The sequence below is a fragment of the Lagenorhynchus albirostris genome, chromosome 9 (assembly GCF_949774975.1).
Source record: "Lagenorhynchus albirostris chromosome 9, mLagAlb1.1, whole genome shotgun sequence".
Classification (NCBI taxonomy): domain Eukaryota; kingdom Metazoa; phylum Chordata; class Mammalia; order Artiodactyla; family Delphinidae; genus Lagenorhynchus; species Lagenorhynchus albirostris.
Genome location: NC_083103.1, coordinates 29700364 through 29719906, shown reverse-complemented (window position 1 = coordinate 29719906; position 19543 = coordinate 29700364). Strand labels below are relative to the sequence as shown.

The following is a 19543-nucleotide window of genomic DNA, read 5'->3' as shown; positions in this document are numbered from 1 at the left end:
GAGAGCAGAGACATCAAGTGATCTGCCAACAGAAAAACAGTAAATTCTACACTGTTAGCTGATCTTAAGAACATAGAAGATTGTTATGTATTACAGAATATAATATTCTTAATTATAATCTTCAGTCTTTAACAGAGGTTAAATTTTAAAGAAGGGTGGAAGTAAAATTATCAAAAAAAGGTAAAATAAAATAACTTTACTGCTAGAATTATTTAGAACATCAAGCATACTTACTCTTATACCTTTGAAAGATACTGGTTAATTGAAATGATTCTGAAGTTAATTCTCCCATCTTCACAAAATAGCAAACCTACTAAAAAACTGACTGTTCTGTTGATTGATATTATAACAGAGGCTACTTCTTAGAAATAATGTTTATTTACTTAATGAAATAAAATCTGTACTTACAACAAGGAGAAGACTGAACTGGTCCAAGTTGTGGAAAGTTCATAAGAATAGAAACCCCTGGTAGATCATTTTGCTTTGCATGTTCAGTAGTTTGGTCAGCCCAAACCACCACTTTCTTCCTCTCTACCAAATGTTCAATTTCTTTGAAGTCAGACTCAAAAGTAGCATTTAACAGGCCAGATTCTTTTAATGCACAATACTGTTTCCTTAGGGCTGGAAGTAAAGCATTCAATACTCTGCATACAGAAGGTGACAAGAAAAGAAAGATAAATACTAAATTTTAAATACATTATTATGGTTCTATGCAACATCCAAAGTAATAGCAGATGATTAAAATGGTTCCCTGTACATATTTTCCTTTAGAATATTTCAATCAAATACCTCAAATATTCTTAATACATTAAGTATAGATTGGAAAGAATGTTGGATGGGAATTACAAGCACCAGGCTGTAGTCTCAGCAAGTCTTCACTTGCTTCTATATGACCTTGGATAAGGCACTACCTGAGGTTTCTCCTCTATAATGTGGGGTACAACTGGACAGCCACTACTTTCAATAGGAGATTGTTTTCAGAACTATGCAAAGCATAATGTGGTTTACAAATCAAAAATAGTGTTGTTATTGTTATTAAATACTATGAGATTGAAATGAAATATTAATACACTGTCAAACGATGAAGGTCAATTTAGGTATATAAGATTTAAAAAATAAAAAATGAACAAAAGTCAACTTTCCTTGAAGTTAGCTCTTCATGAGCTAAAGCAATAGCTTTCAAAGCCATTCGAAGGAAGAATTGTGGAAAAGTATGGTGGGTATAGGAAAATGACGGGGCATTGGATTCTTGGCTCTGATTCAAAATCTCGCCTATTGCTGTCAATCAGAGCAGTACTAAATGCATCTTTTTATGTATTAGACCTCCATGAAGAGTGTTCACTGAAGAAATGCCAGAACTAAAAGTTATAAGTGGTTCCTAACTTTTATATCAATGAAGACATCAAACAACATGAATAATCTTGAAATGACTTAGTCCTGGTGTTCCAGCTGACTCATAACATCCGGAAGAATAGAACCATCTGAAGTAGGAATAGGGCAGTGGGAAAAGAATAGGCACTAATTTTAACACTTAAGGAAATAACTGCTTTATTAACTAAGAATCTTAAATATTTAGATAGCAGTACAAATAGTCTGTGACATTTTTCTTTTTAGTGATAGTGGGGAGTATGCCATTTAAGCCAAGTAGGTAACAATTGTAGGGAAAAGTCATTAATCAGAAAGTCAATAAAAACAGTTATTTACAACTGCTTTCCTTTTGGAAAGTCTAGAATTTTGATTCACCCTGCTAGGCACAGGGCGCCTATTCAACCAGCTCCCAATAAAAATCCAGGACACTAAGTGTCAGCCTAACGAGATTCCAAAGTAGACATCATTTCACATGGGTCATTACAACTTTTTTCTGGAGAACTTAAGCACAACTGTGTGGGCCCACTGGTTGAGGACACTTGAAAGCTTACAACTAACTGGTTTCCTTTGTTCTTTGCCCCATTCACCTTTGCCTTTTGCTGATTTTGTTTTGTATGCTTTTACTCTAATAAATCATAACTATGGAGTCAACTATACGATGGGTTCTGTGAGTCATCCTAGTAAATTATCAAACATGGAGGTGGTCTCAGGGACCTGGACATATGTTATTTATGTATATATGTGTGCATGTATGTATGTTTGTATGTATTTATGCATTCATAAATTTATTTTTAAGTTTTTGGACTCGATATTGATATATATTGCAAAATGATCATCACAATAAGTCTAGTTAACATCTGTCACAGAATTCTTTTTCTTCTGATGAGAACTTTTAAGATCTACTTTCTTGGCAACTTTCAAATATGCAGTACAGTATTATTAACCATAGTTGCCATGCTGTACATTACATCTCCATGATTTACTTAATAACTGGAAGTTTGTACTTTGTGACTCCCTCGACCAATTCCCCATCCCTGCCCCCAACACCCCACCACCAACCTGTATAATCTGTTCTCTGTATCTATAAACTTGGGTTTTGTTTTTGTAGCAATGAACACAGGTGTGCTTTATATTTTGTGTTAGTGTTTTCATTTTCTTTGAATAAATACCCAGAAGTGGAACTGCTGTATTATATGACAGTTATTTTTACCTGCCTATGTTTTCTACTCAGGGTTTTATGGTTTCAGATCTTACGTACAAGTTTTTAATCTATTTTGAGTTGATACAATTGTGTGTATGGTGTAAGATATCCTTTGGCTTGTTGCTGTGCACTTTTCCCAGCACCATTTATTGAAGAGACTATCCATTCCCTATTGTATATTCTTGGCACCTTTGTTGTAAATTAATTGATCATATATGCATGGGATTATTTCTGGGCTCTCTATTCTGTTCCATTGATCTATGTGTCTGCTTTTGTGCCAGTACTATACTGTTTTGATTACTATTGTTTTGTAGTATAGTTTTAAATTGGGAGTGTGGTCCCTCACACTTTGTCTTTCTCAAGAATGCTTTGGTTATTTGGAGTCTTTTGTGGTTCCACACAAATTTTAGAATTGTTTGTTCTAGTTCTGTGAAAAATGCCATTGAGTATTGATAGGAATTGTTCTAAGTCTGTAGATTGCTTTGGGTAGTATGGACATTGTAACAATACTAATTCTTCCAATCCATAAGCATGGAATATATTTCCATTTATTTGTGTCTTCTTCAATTTCTTTCATGAATGTCTTATAGTTTTCAGTTTTCTTTCCCCTCCTTGGTTAAATTTATTCCTAGGTATTTTATTCTTTTTGGTGCAATTGTAATGGAATTGTTTTCTCAATTTCCTTTTTGATAGTTTGCTATTAGTGTATAGAAACACAATAGATTTCTGTATATTGACTTTTGTATCCTGCAACTTTACTGAATTTGTTTATTCTAATAGTTTTTTGGTTGTGTCCTCAGAGTTTTCTGTTTATAATATCATGTCATTGGCAAAAGTGACAGTTTTACTCCTTCCTTTTGAATTTAGATGCCTTTTATTTCTTTTTCTTGTCTGACTGCTGTGGCTGGGACTTCTAATACTATTTTTTTTTAAAGTTAATTTTTATTGGGGTATAGTTGATTTAAAATGTTATGTTAGTTTCTGCTGTTCAGCAGAGTGAATGAGTTATACATATACATATATCCACTATTTTTTAGATTCTTTTCCCATGTAGGTCATTACAGAATATTGAATAGAGTTCCCTGTGATATACAGTAGGTTCTTATTAGTTATCTATTTTATATACAGTAGTGTGTACATGTTGAATAAAAGTGGCAAGAGTGGGCATCTTTGTCTTCTTCCTGATCTTAGAGGAAAAGCTTTTCAGCTTTTCACCATTGAGTATGATGTTAGCTGTTAGCATGTCATATATGGTCTTTATTATGTTGAAGTATGTTCCCTCTATAATCACTTTGTTGCAAGTTTAATCATAAATGGATATTAAATTTTGTCACATGCTTTTCCTGCATCTATTGAGATGATCACATGATGCCTTATCCTTCATTTTGTTATCACACTGATTGATTTGCAGATGCTGAACTATCCTTGCATCTCTGGAATAAACCCCACTTGATTGTGGTGTATGATCCTTTTAAAGTATTGTATTGGTCAATTTGGTTTGCTAATATTTTGTTGAGGATTTTTGCATCTATGTTCATCAGGGATATTGGCCTGAAATTTTCTTCTCTTGTTCTATCCTTGTCTGGCTTTGGTGTCAGGGTAATGCTAGCCTATAAATGAGTTTGGAAGTGTTCCCTCCTCTTCTATTTTTTAATTGAAAGAGTTTGAGAAGAATTGGTATTAACTTTTCTTTGAATGTTTGATAGAATTAACCAGTAAAGCCATCTGGTCCTGAACTTTTGCTTGTAGGAACGTTTTTAAGTACTAATTCAATCTCCTTACTAGTAATTGGTCTGTTCAGATTTCTTATTTCTTCATGATTTAGTCTTGGTAGGTTGTATATTTCTAGCAATTTATCCATTTCTAGGTTGTCCAATTTGTTGCTATATAATTGTAGTAGTCTCTAAGGATCCTTTGTATTTGTGTAGTATCAGTTGTAACATCTCCACTTTTACTTCTGATTTTATTTATCTGAGCCTTCTCTCTGTTTTTCTGCATGAGTCTAGATAAAGGTTTGTCAATTTTATCTTTTCAAAGAAGCAGCTCTTGGTTTCATTGATCTTTTTTGTTGTATTTTAGTCTCTATTTCACTTATTTCTGCTCCAAGCTGTGCTATTTCCTTCCTACTACTAACTTTGGGCTTTATTCTTGTTTTTCTGTTTGTCTATTTTTTGATTTTGCTTTTGATTTCTTCTTTGATGAACTGGTTGTTCAGTAGCATGTTGTTTAATCACTTGTTTGTAAAATTTCCAGTTTTCTTTTTAGAATCATTTCTAGTTTTATACCACTGTGGTCAGAAAATATGCTTAATATGATTTCAGTCTTCTTAGATCTGTTAAGACTTATTTTGTGGCCTAAGATATGATCTATCCTGGAGAATGTCACATGTGCAGTTTAGAAGAATGTATATTCAGTGGCTTTTGTATGGAATGTTCTTTATATATCTGTAAAGTTTGTCTACTGTAACATGTTGTTTAAGGAAGATGTTTCCTTATTGATTTTCTGTCTGGATGACCCATCCATTGATGTGAGTGGGGTATTAAAGTCCCTTATTCTTACTGTATTGCTGTCTATTTCTCATTATGTCTATTAATATTTGCTTTATATATTTAGGTTCTCCTATGTCAGGTGCATAAATATTTACAAATGTTATATCCTCTTGTTGGATTGACCTCCTTTATCATTATGTAATGCTGATCTTTGTCTCTTATTACAGTCTTTGTTTTAAAACCTATTTTGTCTGATATAAGTATAGCTACCCCAGCTTTCTTTTGGTTTCCATTTGCATGGGATATCTTTTTCCATCCCTTAACTTTCAGTCCATGAATTGTCTTTATGTCTGAAATGAGTCTCTTGTAGGCAGCATATAGATGGGGCTTGTTTTTATATCCATTCAGCCACTCTGTCTTTCGACTGGAGCATTTAGTACATTTACATGTAAAGTAATTATTAACAGGTATGTACTTACTGCCATTTTATTAATTCTTTTTTGGCTGTTTGGTAGTTCCTCCGTTCCTTTTTTCTCTTGTTCTCTTCCTTTGTGGTTTGATGACTGTCTTTAGTGGCATGCTTAATTCCTTTCTTATTATTTTTTGTGCACCTACTCTAGGTTTTTTTGTGGTACGAGGGCCTCTCACTGTTGTGGCCTCTCCCGTTGCGGAACACAGGCTCTGGACGCGCAGGCTCAGCAGCCATGGCTCACGGGCCCAGCCGCTCCGTGGCATGTGGGATCTTCCCGGACTGGGGCACGAACCCGTGTCCCCTGCATCGGCAGGTAGACTCTCAACCACTGCGCCACCAGGGAAGCCCTCTACTATAGGTTTTTGCTTGGAAGTTTCCATGAGGCTTACATATAACAACAAATTTATAACAGTCTATTTAAAGCTGGTAGCCACTTAAATTCGAATGCATTCTGAAGGTCTACGTTTTCATCCCCCACCACATTTTATGTTTTTGACGTTATATTTTATATCTTTTTATCTTGTGTATTCCTTAAGGAATTATTGTAGTTAGTTATTTTTACTACTTTCTTCTTTTAACCTTCATACTAGCTTTATAAGTGATTGATGAACTCCTTTAGCTCTTGCTTGTGTGGAAAACTCTTTTATTTCTTCTTCAATTCTGAATGATAACTTTGCGAGGTAGTCTTATTGGTTGAAAATTTTTTTCTTTCAGCACTCTGAATATATACTAAATCTTTTCTTTTTTGTTTGTTTCCACTCTATAAGCTCAGGCTAAGACAGTTCATCACACCCACTATTTTTTGTTATTTAATCCTTTTAAAATTGTTATAAGGAAAGTATAATTTAACATATAAGAAAACTAAGGGTTAGTGAGGTAAAATAATTTATGCAAGGTTATAGTGCTCATATAAACTAGAATTCAAGACCAACTCTAAAACTCATACTCTTTCTACTATATTGTATTGCCTCTGTAATGCTCTGGTTCACCAATTTTCAAAGTTAGAAATCTTTTTGCCCATTTTGAGGCAAAAATGTACCTTAAATATATTAATCTATTTGTATGGTATATCAAATACAGTATGGTCAAAATAAATTAATGTTTCTTTGATAACTTTAACTCTTGCAGGTGGTGTGAGTACAAGTAAATGAATGTTCAATGTATGCTCTAGGTATAAATATAGAAAGTATGGGGTGAGCTTCTATCCACAGGATAATATTTCCCTGAAGTTTTTCCTTCCCTTTTTCTTATTCTTTTAAAAAATAACTACGCTAATATAATTTCCTTTAAATTAAAAGTATGGAAAATTAATTACCAGTTATTTGAGAACACTAGAAGAACTCCAGTAGAATTTTAGATTGGCAGAAAGCCCTTAGAGAAATAAATTTCTCATTTTTACAGAGCATGAAAGTGACACCTAAGGAGTTGACTGACATATCCAAGGTAATAAAAATAAAAGATCAAGTTATACTTTTTTACTATTACGTTTCAAAAATTAAAAGGTGTTACTACTGAGTTAGTAGAGAGAGCATGAAAGAGCTACTATAGCATCACGTAAAACTTGGGACATGATGTTAAAAAATATACACTTTTAATAACTTCATTTTAATGATAGCAAAAAATCATTCTGGAATTACGAATGCTTAAAAACTGTCTACTTAAAAATTCAGTTGGTATTAATAGTAGTAGTTTCTAGGAGGGGACAAGGATGGCTAGAGGACAGGTAGAAGACAGACTCTTTCACTGTAGAGGCATCTTTGAAATTTTGTATTACATGACATATATTACATAAAAATAATAAATTAAAAAATGTTTTCAAAACTATAAAGCACTATAAAAACTTAGTTAGAGGAGAAGAACAACATCCTTTATACTTTCTCGGTGTTTTCTAACTCTGCATGATTTCTGATGCTGGCAGACACTTAATAAAAAATATGTACCTTGTACTGGATAAAATTAAATTTTCTGGCAATGGAAAACTAAACTTCTATGCTTCAGTTTCCTTAGGTCTATAGTATTAAAATTTTTAGAACAGGTAAATCCATGTACTTACGCCTCCGTCTGCCTGTGTTGCTGTTCTTGAAGACAAGCTAGATCCATCATATGTTTAATTTGTGCTTTCAAATCTTTGTTCTGGAGGTGCAAATGGTGGCAATGAAGTTCTTCATTGAGTTCCTGGGGAAAACAAGACACACTATACCTCAGATTCATTTAAAAATGTTAAAATTAAATCAATTTTAATAAAACTTATTTTATATTGGTGTCAATAGTTTTAATTCTTAAAAATATGAAGTGGTATGTTTAGGAACAATTTGAAAAACAAGTGTTCTGGTACAGGTGGTCTATGACTTACAAGTTTCAAATTTCCTCAGAAACTGAACATCAGGAACTCAGAACAAATTTTACTATAGTGACAGTTTCTTGGTCTATCCAACTTGTTCATAATACTTTGAAAGTACATGAATATGGCCCATTTTTGCTTAAATGTCATTTCTTCAGGGAGGCTTTTCCTAAGCTTCACATTTAAAGATGGACATTCTCCACCCCTGATAGTTTCTGCCATAGCATTGATTAGTAACAATTCCATTTATTTATTTGTTCGTAGATTCTCCATATTAGAATGTAAGGTATACCACCAGGACAGGGGCTATGTCAATACAATAAAAGTTTCATACAATAAAAATCTCTTGGGGGGCTTCCCTGGTGGCGCAGTGGTTGAGAGTCCGCCTGCCGATGCAGGGGGCACGGGTTCGTGCCCCGGTCCGGGAAGATCTCGCATGCCGTGGAGCGGCTGGGCCCGTGAGCCATAGCCGCTGAGCCTGCGCGTCCGGAGCCTGTGCTCCGCAACAGGAGAGGCCACAACAGTGAGGCGCCCGCGTACCGCAAAAAAAATCTCTTGGGAAATTCCCTGGCAGTCCAGTGGTTGGGGTTCCATGCTTCCACAGCAGGGGGCATAGGTTTGATCCCTGGTTGAGGAGTTAAGATCCCACATGTCGCGAGGTGTGGCCAAAAAAAAAAAAAAAAATTCTTACCTTCACCCAGTCTTGGTATAAGCTTCATTCTAGGCCAAAAGTGTAAAAAAGTTTTCGTAGGCTCCCTTATGTGCATATGCCCAAATGTTCTCTAATCTACCACCTAAAATTACTTATCTTTTCTCAAATCTACTAAACCTTAAGTATGGAAAACGTCAGCTAAGTGGATACACTAAAGTATGAATGGTAATAATCCAGTAGCATTCTCAGAATCTTAAATTGGAAAAATTTTAGTTAATAAAATAAAACGGAGTGAAATATTTTGGACATTGTAAGGGGCTGAGACAAAAATCCTATAAGCAGGGGAGCTGTGCCTAGAAACTTCCTACAGATAATTCCCATAAGCCATTTTAGGTTTTCAATACTCCTTCCCAACCTGCAGTTGGCCACTGATTCTCTGTAAGCTTAAAGTTACTTTTTTCTTTTTCTTTTTTGTAATACTTCCTAAGCTAGTGGTGGGCACTATGACAGGGAAACAATGTAATTCTATGTGTCTGAGATATAGTAAAGTTGGGGGTTGTTTATTCACATGATTCATAATTATATTTCAAGAAATACAGCAAGTATTTTAGAGCAAACTCTCTTTAGGGAGTCAGGATGATACGGTTAGAGCATTGGCCTATGAATCAGGTGATTTTAGAGATGGCTCAACTATGACACACATGCTACCTGGAACCCAAAATATGGTCTTTGTGGATATCAGTTTACTTGACTAAAATTTAAGAGCTTGCCTAGATGATCTCTTTAGTCTTTTCCAGTCAAAAAATTCAACAACCCTAAAAGTATGACCATGTTTGTCAAATATTCCACCTTTTCTCTTAAAAAAAAAAAAAAACCCTTCTTTATTTATCTGTTAATCTTATTGTTTTATCTTCTTGCACCACTCTTAAAGAGACAAGCCTTGACTGTATAATTATTTTATTCAATAATTGTTCTTGGCTAGTTTGTTGTCTTTGAAAAACAAAGTTACAATTTGAATCTTTTTCTTGTTTTGATACACTAATGACTGAATCTGATTGGAAGCGCATAGCCTATTATGAGAGCTACGGGGAGGTTAGTAATAGCTGAAGTAAGAATATAGTGAGAGGTAATATATAAAATGTGAAAGGTCTTCAGGTGCCATGCCAGACCTGGGAAATCATAACAGAGTTTACATTAGGGAGAAAGTACTGAAGAGTGATATGATCGGAGTTACCTTTTAGAAAGCTCATTTTGCTTGCAGTAGAGAGAATGAATTGCAGTAGAATACGAATGCAAGCATAAAGGTCAAATGTACCAGTCCAATAATGGGGGCTGGGAGTCTGAATTAGGGTAGTGGCAGGGGAGATACAGAGAAGTGGATAAATTCGTGAGGTTAAGAGGTAGATAATGCAGGAGGGTATAGAAAAAAGGGCAGCAATTTGAAAGTCGCAGTACTGGATCTCTGTCCAGAGTTGTACAACTGTGGATAAATCTTTTCACAAAGTTATGTCTCAGTTTGTTTATGTAAGAAATAATGGCTTATACATAGATAACTGTTTCAGCTGTGAAAATATCCACAGGAAAAAAAAAACTGAGAGTGGGATTAGGGTGATGGGAATGGAAACAGCTTTAATTTTAATTTTTTCAAATTATTCATAATAAAATGCATTAAAAAACAAGAATTTAAAAATCAATTCCAGATTCATATTCAGGTGTGAAAAGTCCTGCTTAAAAGAGTAATAGAAGACAGATTATTAGAAAAATTAGATTTGACCATGGTGAAAAAATTTAAATTTATTGAAAATAACCTGAACAATATTAACTTTATAAATGCTACTAAGTAGCGAAAAAAAAATAGCAATAATAATATTACTAAAAAGAATACTGTACCATTTTAAAAATTGGGAAATTAATTTTTTAATTTAAAATTTAAATTTAATTTAAAAATATGGGAAAACAAAGGCAAACTAGTAAATATCTACAATTGAGGTTTTTGCTTCTTTTAATATTAAAAAGTTCTTAAGTACTCCTCTAGTTGGAGTTGGGCTATATTTTAGATTGTTGATTACACAAATGTACTAGATTATAAGTATAATGTAAATTAAGCAAGGCTATTGAGAGATGAAAATAACATTTTAAAATGTATATCTATTAATTCTTTTTATGAATATAATGCCACTTGAACTGTACACCTAAAACTGGTAAAATTTATGTTATATTTTACCATATGCCAAAAACATTTTTTAGATCCTTCATGAGAAAGTTTTTGCTCACTAGAATTGCTAAATATTCTATTAGAACATCATGGCCGTAAGTAATAGTAAACAAAACTAACCAAAATACTTGTTATTTTATGTCATTTTGACAATGATCACCTTGAGAATAAGACTTCTTTAGATATACATAGTCTCTAACAAATAAGTGAAACATGACAAATATAAGTGAAACAAACCAAAAACTACTATAAACATTCAATATCTGCTACCTTTTCAAGAGAAACAGCTCTTGCGCACTGAGTGAGAAACACTCGTTTGGCCAGGATATCAGCTGTTTTCTCTGAAAACATATCCAGACTGTGGCTTGGGGACCCTGACAGGTACTTTGATGGAGGTTGTTGCATTCTATGATGGGCCTCTACAGCTTTAGATTCTCAGATCAAGCATGGAATTTCAGACGTTACCGTTTGAAAGCCTAGTTAATCCCTATTATAGATTACTGATTAATCATTGTTTTTTTTGCTTATTCCTTTTAAGTCATGTAAATATGTCCATTACGTAATCTTAAGAGGAATATGGCATTTTAAAATAAGTGCACTTTAGTTTTCTTCTAGAGCAGATATTCTTAATGTTGTATTAATGGAAAAAATGACCAAAAAAAAAAAATAAGTAAAATTGTATGAATGTGACCCCCCCCCCAATCGTCCATCTAGGAGAAGATCTATATTTAGCTCTTTAATCAGATTCTCAAAGGCATCTATGACCCAAAAAGGTCAGAAACACTGTTCTGGAGGAAAAATAGCAAATGTGTTTTATAATACAGCTAATGCTGCTGTGTTCCTTTTGTGCACACCTTTCTTTGGTTATTGATGTCTATGATGTTGTGGCTTAGAATATTGAACTATTATTTATCAACCACTCGTTATGTATTAAGTGGTGCTAGGCCTTTGCATACAGCATTTTATTTAAGTTCATAATGCCTTAAATATATTTTAAAGATGAGAAGTTAAGACAGTGAAGTTAAACAACTTGCCCCAAGTTATATGGTTAGTGTTAGAGTTAGTATTCAACACAACTATTAGAGTTAGTATTCAACACAACTATCAAATAATGGAATTACCAACCACTTCAACTCCAGTGTCTATCCTCTATCCAATATTTACATTCTTGCTATAGGGAATATTAATATTCTAAAGTGCTTTGTCAATTAAGTTAAGTTATAAAATCTCATTAAAGTATGCTTTGTACTACATTTAATTCCCAATCTACTGAACTAACTGGCTGGCATACTTTCATCAAGATATTGTGAAGACTTCTAGGACTGCTGAGTGTCGATTAAACTGTTGGTTGGCCCTCAATGAATTTCCACACTAAAGAACTATTCAGTCTCTGTTTATCCTTGGCCCTCTTCTTAGGAAACAAGGTATCTGTTGCTCACTGCTCCAATTTTACTACCTTGTACTGTCATCATTCACTACTCCTGCTAGTCTCCTCTCCCTTCAGTCTGAGCTTCAGTGTTAAAAGGATGGACATTTATATCGACTTTCCTAGTTATGATGCATTGGTTAATATCTTTAAATTATAACAAAAAATTGATATCTTTGAATATTAACAGTCACTAGCTGCATTCATTTGTACTGAATATTTTATACTCCATTTCATCTGTATTTATTTTCAGTTTAATGCTTTTCTAGAACTTTTAAGATTTCAGAGCTGATATATAATATAGACTTTCAGAAGAGCATCATCAAATTAAAGACTTTAGATACTCTTCCTTTAAAAAAAAAGAGTAAAAAAAGTTGTTCTTTTAAAGTATTAGGTATTTAGAGATCAAAATTAGTTACTTTGTAGCAGTTTGTTTGCTAGTTGCTTATTCCATATTAATTTTCCCCTTCTTTCTTATTAAGAGAACTCTAATTTTATTCAGGATGATAATATGTCCAGCAAAACACTCACCCTTCCAGATTCCCCTGTATCTAGGGATAGCCACGTGACAATTCTAGTCAATTCAGATATGTCTGTTAGGGATTTCTGGAAAAGTTTTTGCTTTCCCAATACAGATATCTCTCTCCCCTTTCTTTCATTCCTCTTCTGGCCTAAGTGTGAACTCAAGACTAAAGATGGAATAGTGTTATCACAACTATGAAAAGAAAAGTATAATGATGACACTGAAGACATTTGGGAGGTACTTTATTAGGAATGAACTGCATACTTCTGTAGCTTACTATTGTTAAGGGAGAAAACTATCTGTAACATTGTAGCTGAACACAATTATGATCTGATTCAGCCATTAACCATCATTACCCATCGCTACTCTTTATAAATATAAACTTTTGCCATTCTAGGTGGAATATCTTCAGTTTAGTACATAAAAATAAATGTATACAGCTTTCAAACTGGCTTTCTTTAGCTATAATACAAATAATGCTGACCACATTTAAAACTATTTTTGCACAAAATATCAAGTATTAAAACAAACTTAAATTACCTACATGATGAAACCTCAAGTACAGTCTGAAATAGAATTACTTCATTCTAACTTAAGAGTTCCTCATAAAAGGATGCAATCACTTAAGAATAACATTTAAAAGTAACTTTACTCTTCTGAAAGTACAAGAAAGGCAAATCTAATAGGTAATCAGGGAGGCAGAAGGTATATTCAGTTAAAAACAGTAAAATGAGTCAAATCTCCGGGAGATGGACCAAAAGTTGTCTTATGAAAGGTATTTACTCAATAACAAAGACAATGGGTTTAAGGAACTCAGTTCTTAGAAAATAAATCTGAATATACAAACACATATGTACCTTTGGAATATGACCATTTTGACCTAAGAGTCCCATTTCAGTTTCCACACGATGGAGCCAATTAGTATTCTCATCAAATTGCTTCAGTTCCTCTTCCTTTTTCTTCTCCAGGTAGCAGCGGCGAGTTTTCAACATTGCGAGTCTATGATCTCTTTTGCAAGTGGCCTGAAAAATAATGCATTTAATAGTCAACCTTTTATGATACGTGATGTATGTGATACTAGTACAGTAGTATATTTCCTTTTAAGTGTGCTATTGTTGTCTATTAAATTAGGCTATACTTTTGTACTTAAAGCTATTTCCCCTTTGAAATCTCACAATACTACTGCTTGCAGGAAAACAGGAAATTGAGTTGTGAGTCATTTTTATAAAATTACATGTTGAGAGTTTATGACTTTAAGAAATACAATGGCCAAATTGAAGACTATCACTTTTTTTTTTTTTTTTGCCAAAATACATTACTTTAAATGTTGCATTTGAAAAGTTCATGTGAGGCCTGATAAATCTCATGATTTCCTTACTGAAAACAAAATAGATACATGTCCTGCTCTTGTCTTTCCTTCAGTTTGAAAGATGTGAAGTAAAGTATTCTATTGTTGTGGTTTTGTCTACAAGGCCTTTAGATTGGCTGTTGCCAATGAAAGAAAAGACAGCTTATATCCAGGTGTCATAAACATCTGATCTCGCCTGATGGTTGGTTCAGGACACATACTGGATAGTCCAAATATTTTCGGTGTTTTACCTACACATGAATTGAGATCAAAACTGGCCTTCTGGTTTTTTACCCCAAGGGTCTTGCACACTATCATGGGCACTGTGGGCCAGAACAGCTTGACTTCTTTGGACTATTTTCCAAAAGACACTAAACTCAATAATCATCAGATGTGATAGCTGGACCTGAGACAACAGATCCCCAAAGATTAGAACAAGCACTTGTAGCTGCTTTTGGAAGTAGGGATGAACACATCCTATGGAAAAAAAAGAAAAATGGAAAAAAAAAAATGAAGAAAGGAGCAGGAACTACATTTGAACTTGATTAAAAACCTACTCTCTTTAGGAGATTAAGTTCTACTTCCTTATTATCTTTTATAAAAGGTAAGTTGACATTTTGAGGAAAAGCCAGCCATTAAAGAAATTTGCAAAAATAGGTAATAATGTCACTCTTCTCACTACCTCTTTTTGTTTTAGAAAATAATTAGTTATTTTTCATTAAAGTGTTATGTTGTCATGCAATGGGTAATTGATTGTTCTTAAGTTAGCTAATACATAATGTATTTTTGTAAATTTCAGTTTAAATTTCTAATAGAATATTGGTAGATGAAATCCACATAAACAAAAGCTCTTTGGGGTCCTAAATATTTTACTTTAAAGCAGAAAGGGGTCCTGAAACCTGAAAAGTTTAGAGCCACTGGTATCCAACAGAAGGTAGGATATGTGGCTTCTTGACTTTCTTCTGCTATTCAGCAGGTGTGAAAACTTAGGCAAGTCAATCTCAGTGGCTCTTCAGTCACCTTATTTGAAAAATGAACATAAAAGTATTGTACCTGCCTGAAGGAAGGCATTATATCAAACTACCTTTATTTTCCTTTAATGTTTAAAAATGTTGTAGGTACTCTTAGAAACCAGGGCAGGACATGATCTGCGGGTCTGATGGCAGTCAATATTTAATACCAAAAGATCCTGACTAAAAATCCCAGAGGGTATGTTTTTTGGGTTTGTACTTCTAATGTTCATCAAATGTAGACTCTATGATGGTTCTCCATGCGGACATTTTCCATCAGGGTAATTCTTATTGAATTACTGTTCTGAAATAAATACCAAGTAAGTGTTTGGAAATAAATTCTAAAATATGTATGTTAAACCCTGACATTAAAGTTAATTGTTTCCCATTAAAGTTTCAAAAAAGCTTTACATATTTTATTAACAAAATCTCCAGAATAACACAAAAGGTCTCGAGTGAGAATAAGCATGAAATTCTAAAATTTACGTATTATTATTGCTTTGTGCAAAAGAACTGACTGCTAACACGGTAAACTGATTATTTCACTGAAAATAATTTGTGTATTATCTTTATATGACTATAAAATTACCCCGGAACTTCACTTTAATACTACTCTCAGAGTCCATACTCAAGAACCATTTATAGCTTAATCAGTGAGATTCTTTCAGCAATTATGAGAGTAAACCTCTTCAGAGAGGGTCCAAGACAAATATAAAATTCCTTGACCTAGCAAGCAGTTTAGTAAAACTATAGTTTGACACTTCTGTGAGAACAAACTCAGCCTCTAGATGTCTTTCTATGTTTTTCAATAGTTTACAACCAATAAACTTAAGAGGTTTTATTCTCATTGCTTAGGTAAGTCTCATTAGCTATTAGACTTAGCTATTCTTAGTCTCATAAGAATAGCTATAAGAATTGGAACATGGATTGAAATGACCAAAAGTGAGATATCAGAAAAGACAAGTGGGTTGAAAAAAGCAGAATAAAGATGAAAACAGAAAAAAATTACAGAAACCAGCCAAAGCCATTTCCTTACTCTATGTCTTAATGTTTCCAAGCATGCACATTCACAATTCAATGGGGTAAGTAAAACAGGCTAAAATAACCATGATTTAAATTAGCTTGGGATTAAATAGACCAAACTTACTAATTGTACTAATATTCTAATGTTCAAAAAATGGCAATCTGATTCTAAGCTCTGATAATACACTACTCATTTGCTTCAAAGACTGCCTTTTGACTACACAAATAGACCATATAATTCTTGGCAACCAAAGCTTCCACAATTTGGCCTTTTATTCTACCCAGAATTGACTAATTCCCAATATGGCAAAATATGTCTTATATCATGTGCCATTTCCAATCTATTTATAGTGGTTAACTCTGGCAACTTCAGATTCAGAGAGAAAGAGTGCTGTAATCAATCAATGATATCTGCTATGGGTAAAGCAGTGGGAATTGGCAGGAAGTGCTGAGAGTATAGTTATGTACTTCCACATACACTGACCTACAAATATGCTGTGCTCTGGTCAAACTGGTGTCCTCATTTGAATACACTATTCCTTTTATTCTTTCCCCACTAATATTCTCATGCAACGCCCAGTATAAATCTCATCTCTCCACTAGGAAGCCTTTCTCCACCACAACAACTGGAAGCCACTGTTTTCTCCTTTGAATGGCTATAGCACTTAAAGTACTTATAGTATAGCAGAATGATTAAAAGTGCAGACTGAGGCCAGACATCCAGAGTTTAATATTGGTTCAACCACATTAATTAGGTGTATAACTCTAGACAGCTTACTTTAATTCTCAGTATCTCTGTTGCTCACAAATGGTGATAATACAGGATCTACCTCATAGGCTTGTTATAAATACTAAATGAATTAACCCATGCAAAGGACTTTGAAAAGTGTCTGGCACGTAGTTAATGCTCAACAATATTAGCTGTTTTTATTATTGCTCTACTCCTTACATCACAATCATATAGTGCTGTGTCATTTTTATATCAGTTTATTGCTCCAACTAGCTTATAAATTACTGAAGTACATATATTGTCTTACACTTTTTTTTAACCTCTATTGTGTCTAGCACAATGCTCTGCATATAAACAAAAGTGTTCAAAACAAGCTGTTGTTAAAAGTTGAGATATTAAGTCACTAGCAGTTTTCCATGACTGAATTTCTTGCCTTTTTTCAAGAGATAAATCAGGTAATTGCACTTTCAGATAATTGATATTTATTTAATGGATACCTACACAAAATTGAGAATTATTATCCCCACTGAAAATAACTCTATAATAAATGCAATTAATTGAGATAATACATACAACTTCTAGAATAGGTAAATATAGCAGTATTTCAGAATTCCATTTAACAAACATATGAAAGGATTTCACAACAACAAACTGATATATTAATTCTATGAGATATTCTGTTATTTGGAAGTCATGAAGGTCCTCAAAAATACTGGCAACAATTTTGCAGTTCAAGAAAGTTAAAGTACAACTACAGCAACAAATTTCAAATAAAGATATATATTCTATTTTTCTTCTGCCTTAAAAGGATGTGAGGAATATTTTAAATGCATTTGATAAACAAAATCAAAAAGAAATTTTCAGTATTCAATACATTATAAACTATAGGCCCTATGCTGTACAGAAGTAGATCTCTAGGGTTTATTTGTCTTGTATAACTAAAACTTTGTACTCTTTGACTAATACTTCCTGGTTTCGCCTTCCCCACAGCCTCTGGCAACCACCATCTGATTCTACTTCTGAGTTTGACGATTTTAGATTTTTCATATAAATGGTATCATGTAAAATTTGTCCCTCTGTGTCTGGCTTATTTCACTTAGCATGTCCTCCAGGTTCATCTATGTTGTTGCAATTGGTAGAATTTTCTTCTTTTTTAAAAGCTGAATGATAGTCTATTGTTGTATACTTAAAAATGGCTAAGAGGGTAGGTCTCATGTTAAGTGTTGTTATTAATATAATACTACTACTAATAAAGAGGGTGGGAGGAAACTTTAGGATGTAAGGTACAGGCTTATAGCATAGATTATGGTGATGGTTTCACTAGTATATATTTATCACCAAACCCGTCAAGTTGTCTATATTAAATATTTATGGGTTTCTTCATACATCAATCATATATACCAATAAAGTGGTTTAAAACAAAGATAGCTTCAATAAGGCATAATAAATGCATATTCAGTAAATAAATTACTAATTTTGATAATATAGCTTAATAGCTACTTATAAATTCATAGTCATGATATATTTATTAATACTTTATGATTAATTTCTTAGCATATCACATCTTTCCCATTTCATAGGCTGACAAAAACCTAAAATGTTAGTTTCTTAAAGCACTATACTACTAAGTATAAAATAGTACTTAAAAGTGCAATTAACCTTATCATCAATGAACACCAAACTGGGGGAAATCCAGTATTTTCAAAATGTTTATTTTTCTGATCTTTGGTGCTCTGGAGTTGCACACCTCCAAGTATACATTCTTTTATCCTGCTTAGAACTCATGTATCTTGAATTTACATCTTATTCACATCTTAATAGTCCTAGAAAATTCTGAGCCTTTGACTTTGCACATTACCCTTTGTTCTTTTGCACTAATGTATCTCCTTCAGAATATCTATTAGATGAATGCATGACTTTCTAGTCTATCTTTCAAATAGCAACATCTTGTTCACATCTGCTATCTTTTTATCCTGTATGTGGTGTGATTTCCTCAGATCTCCCAGTTCTTTAATTCTCTCTTTAGCTATATCTAACATGCATAAAAGGAAAGGGATAAGAGCTCAGGATCTGGAATCAGCTGGCTTGAGTTCAAATCATAGCTCTTACTCTATGAGCTGGGTAACCTTTGGCAGAATGACTTCTCTGTGCCTTGGTTTCCTCATCTTAATTACAAGGACAATAATATCATATAGCCCACAGGATTTTCTGAGAATTAAATGAGTTAATGTACGTGAAGTATTTAAAACATTGTCTAGTATTGTACCTATAAACTGAAATTTTAAGTTTCAGTAAATAAATCTTTACTTTCTGGAAGTGTCATTTGTTTTCTTCTCATATATGTATGTTCTTTTTTTCTTTGATTCCTTTATTGTTAAGTCCTTCTTTGATGACTTTATTCATTTTTATAGGTTTTATCAGATTGCTATAGTATCTGACGTTTGGGGGATTCTGTCATATTTGCTAACTCTGCTGACTTGCTTGTGGAGGATTGTTTCATGGGTTTTGTAAGTTTGGACAGTGAGCTCTCATTAGTGGTTTGAATTGAGGATCTGTTTCACTAGGCTGATTCTGCATTGCCTCTGCTCAGTTTCCTATAGATTATCACTGCTCTGATACCATTTTCTGTGCTAATGTCTCACTTTAGGGATTTGCTAAATAAAACACATGGATTATAAAAGTATAATCTATAATGAAAATCTGTAGTGAAAAGCATATCTATAATGACAGTCTTCAAATGAGACT

The 19543-nt window shown here is 33.4% G+C and overlaps 1 protein-coding gene across 1 annotated transcript in view; it reads right to left on the bottom strand.

Annotated features, from left to right (window-relative positions):
* KIF18A (kinesin family member 18A) overlaps positions 1 to 19543 on the bottom strand; it is a 79426-nt gene that overhangs the window by 32467 nt on the left and 27416 nt on the right. The window contains exons 11-13 of the mRNA XM_060157742.1: positions 13545 to 13709; positions 7584 to 7705; positions 409 to 644 (exon numbers count right to left, since the gene is read on the bottom strand). Coding sequence (XP_060013725.1) covers positions 409 to 644; positions 7584 to 7705; positions 13545 to 13709 — 523 coding nt within the window. The remainder of the gene's footprint in view (positions 1 to 408; positions 645 to 7583; positions 7706 to 13544; positions 13710 to 19543) is intronic.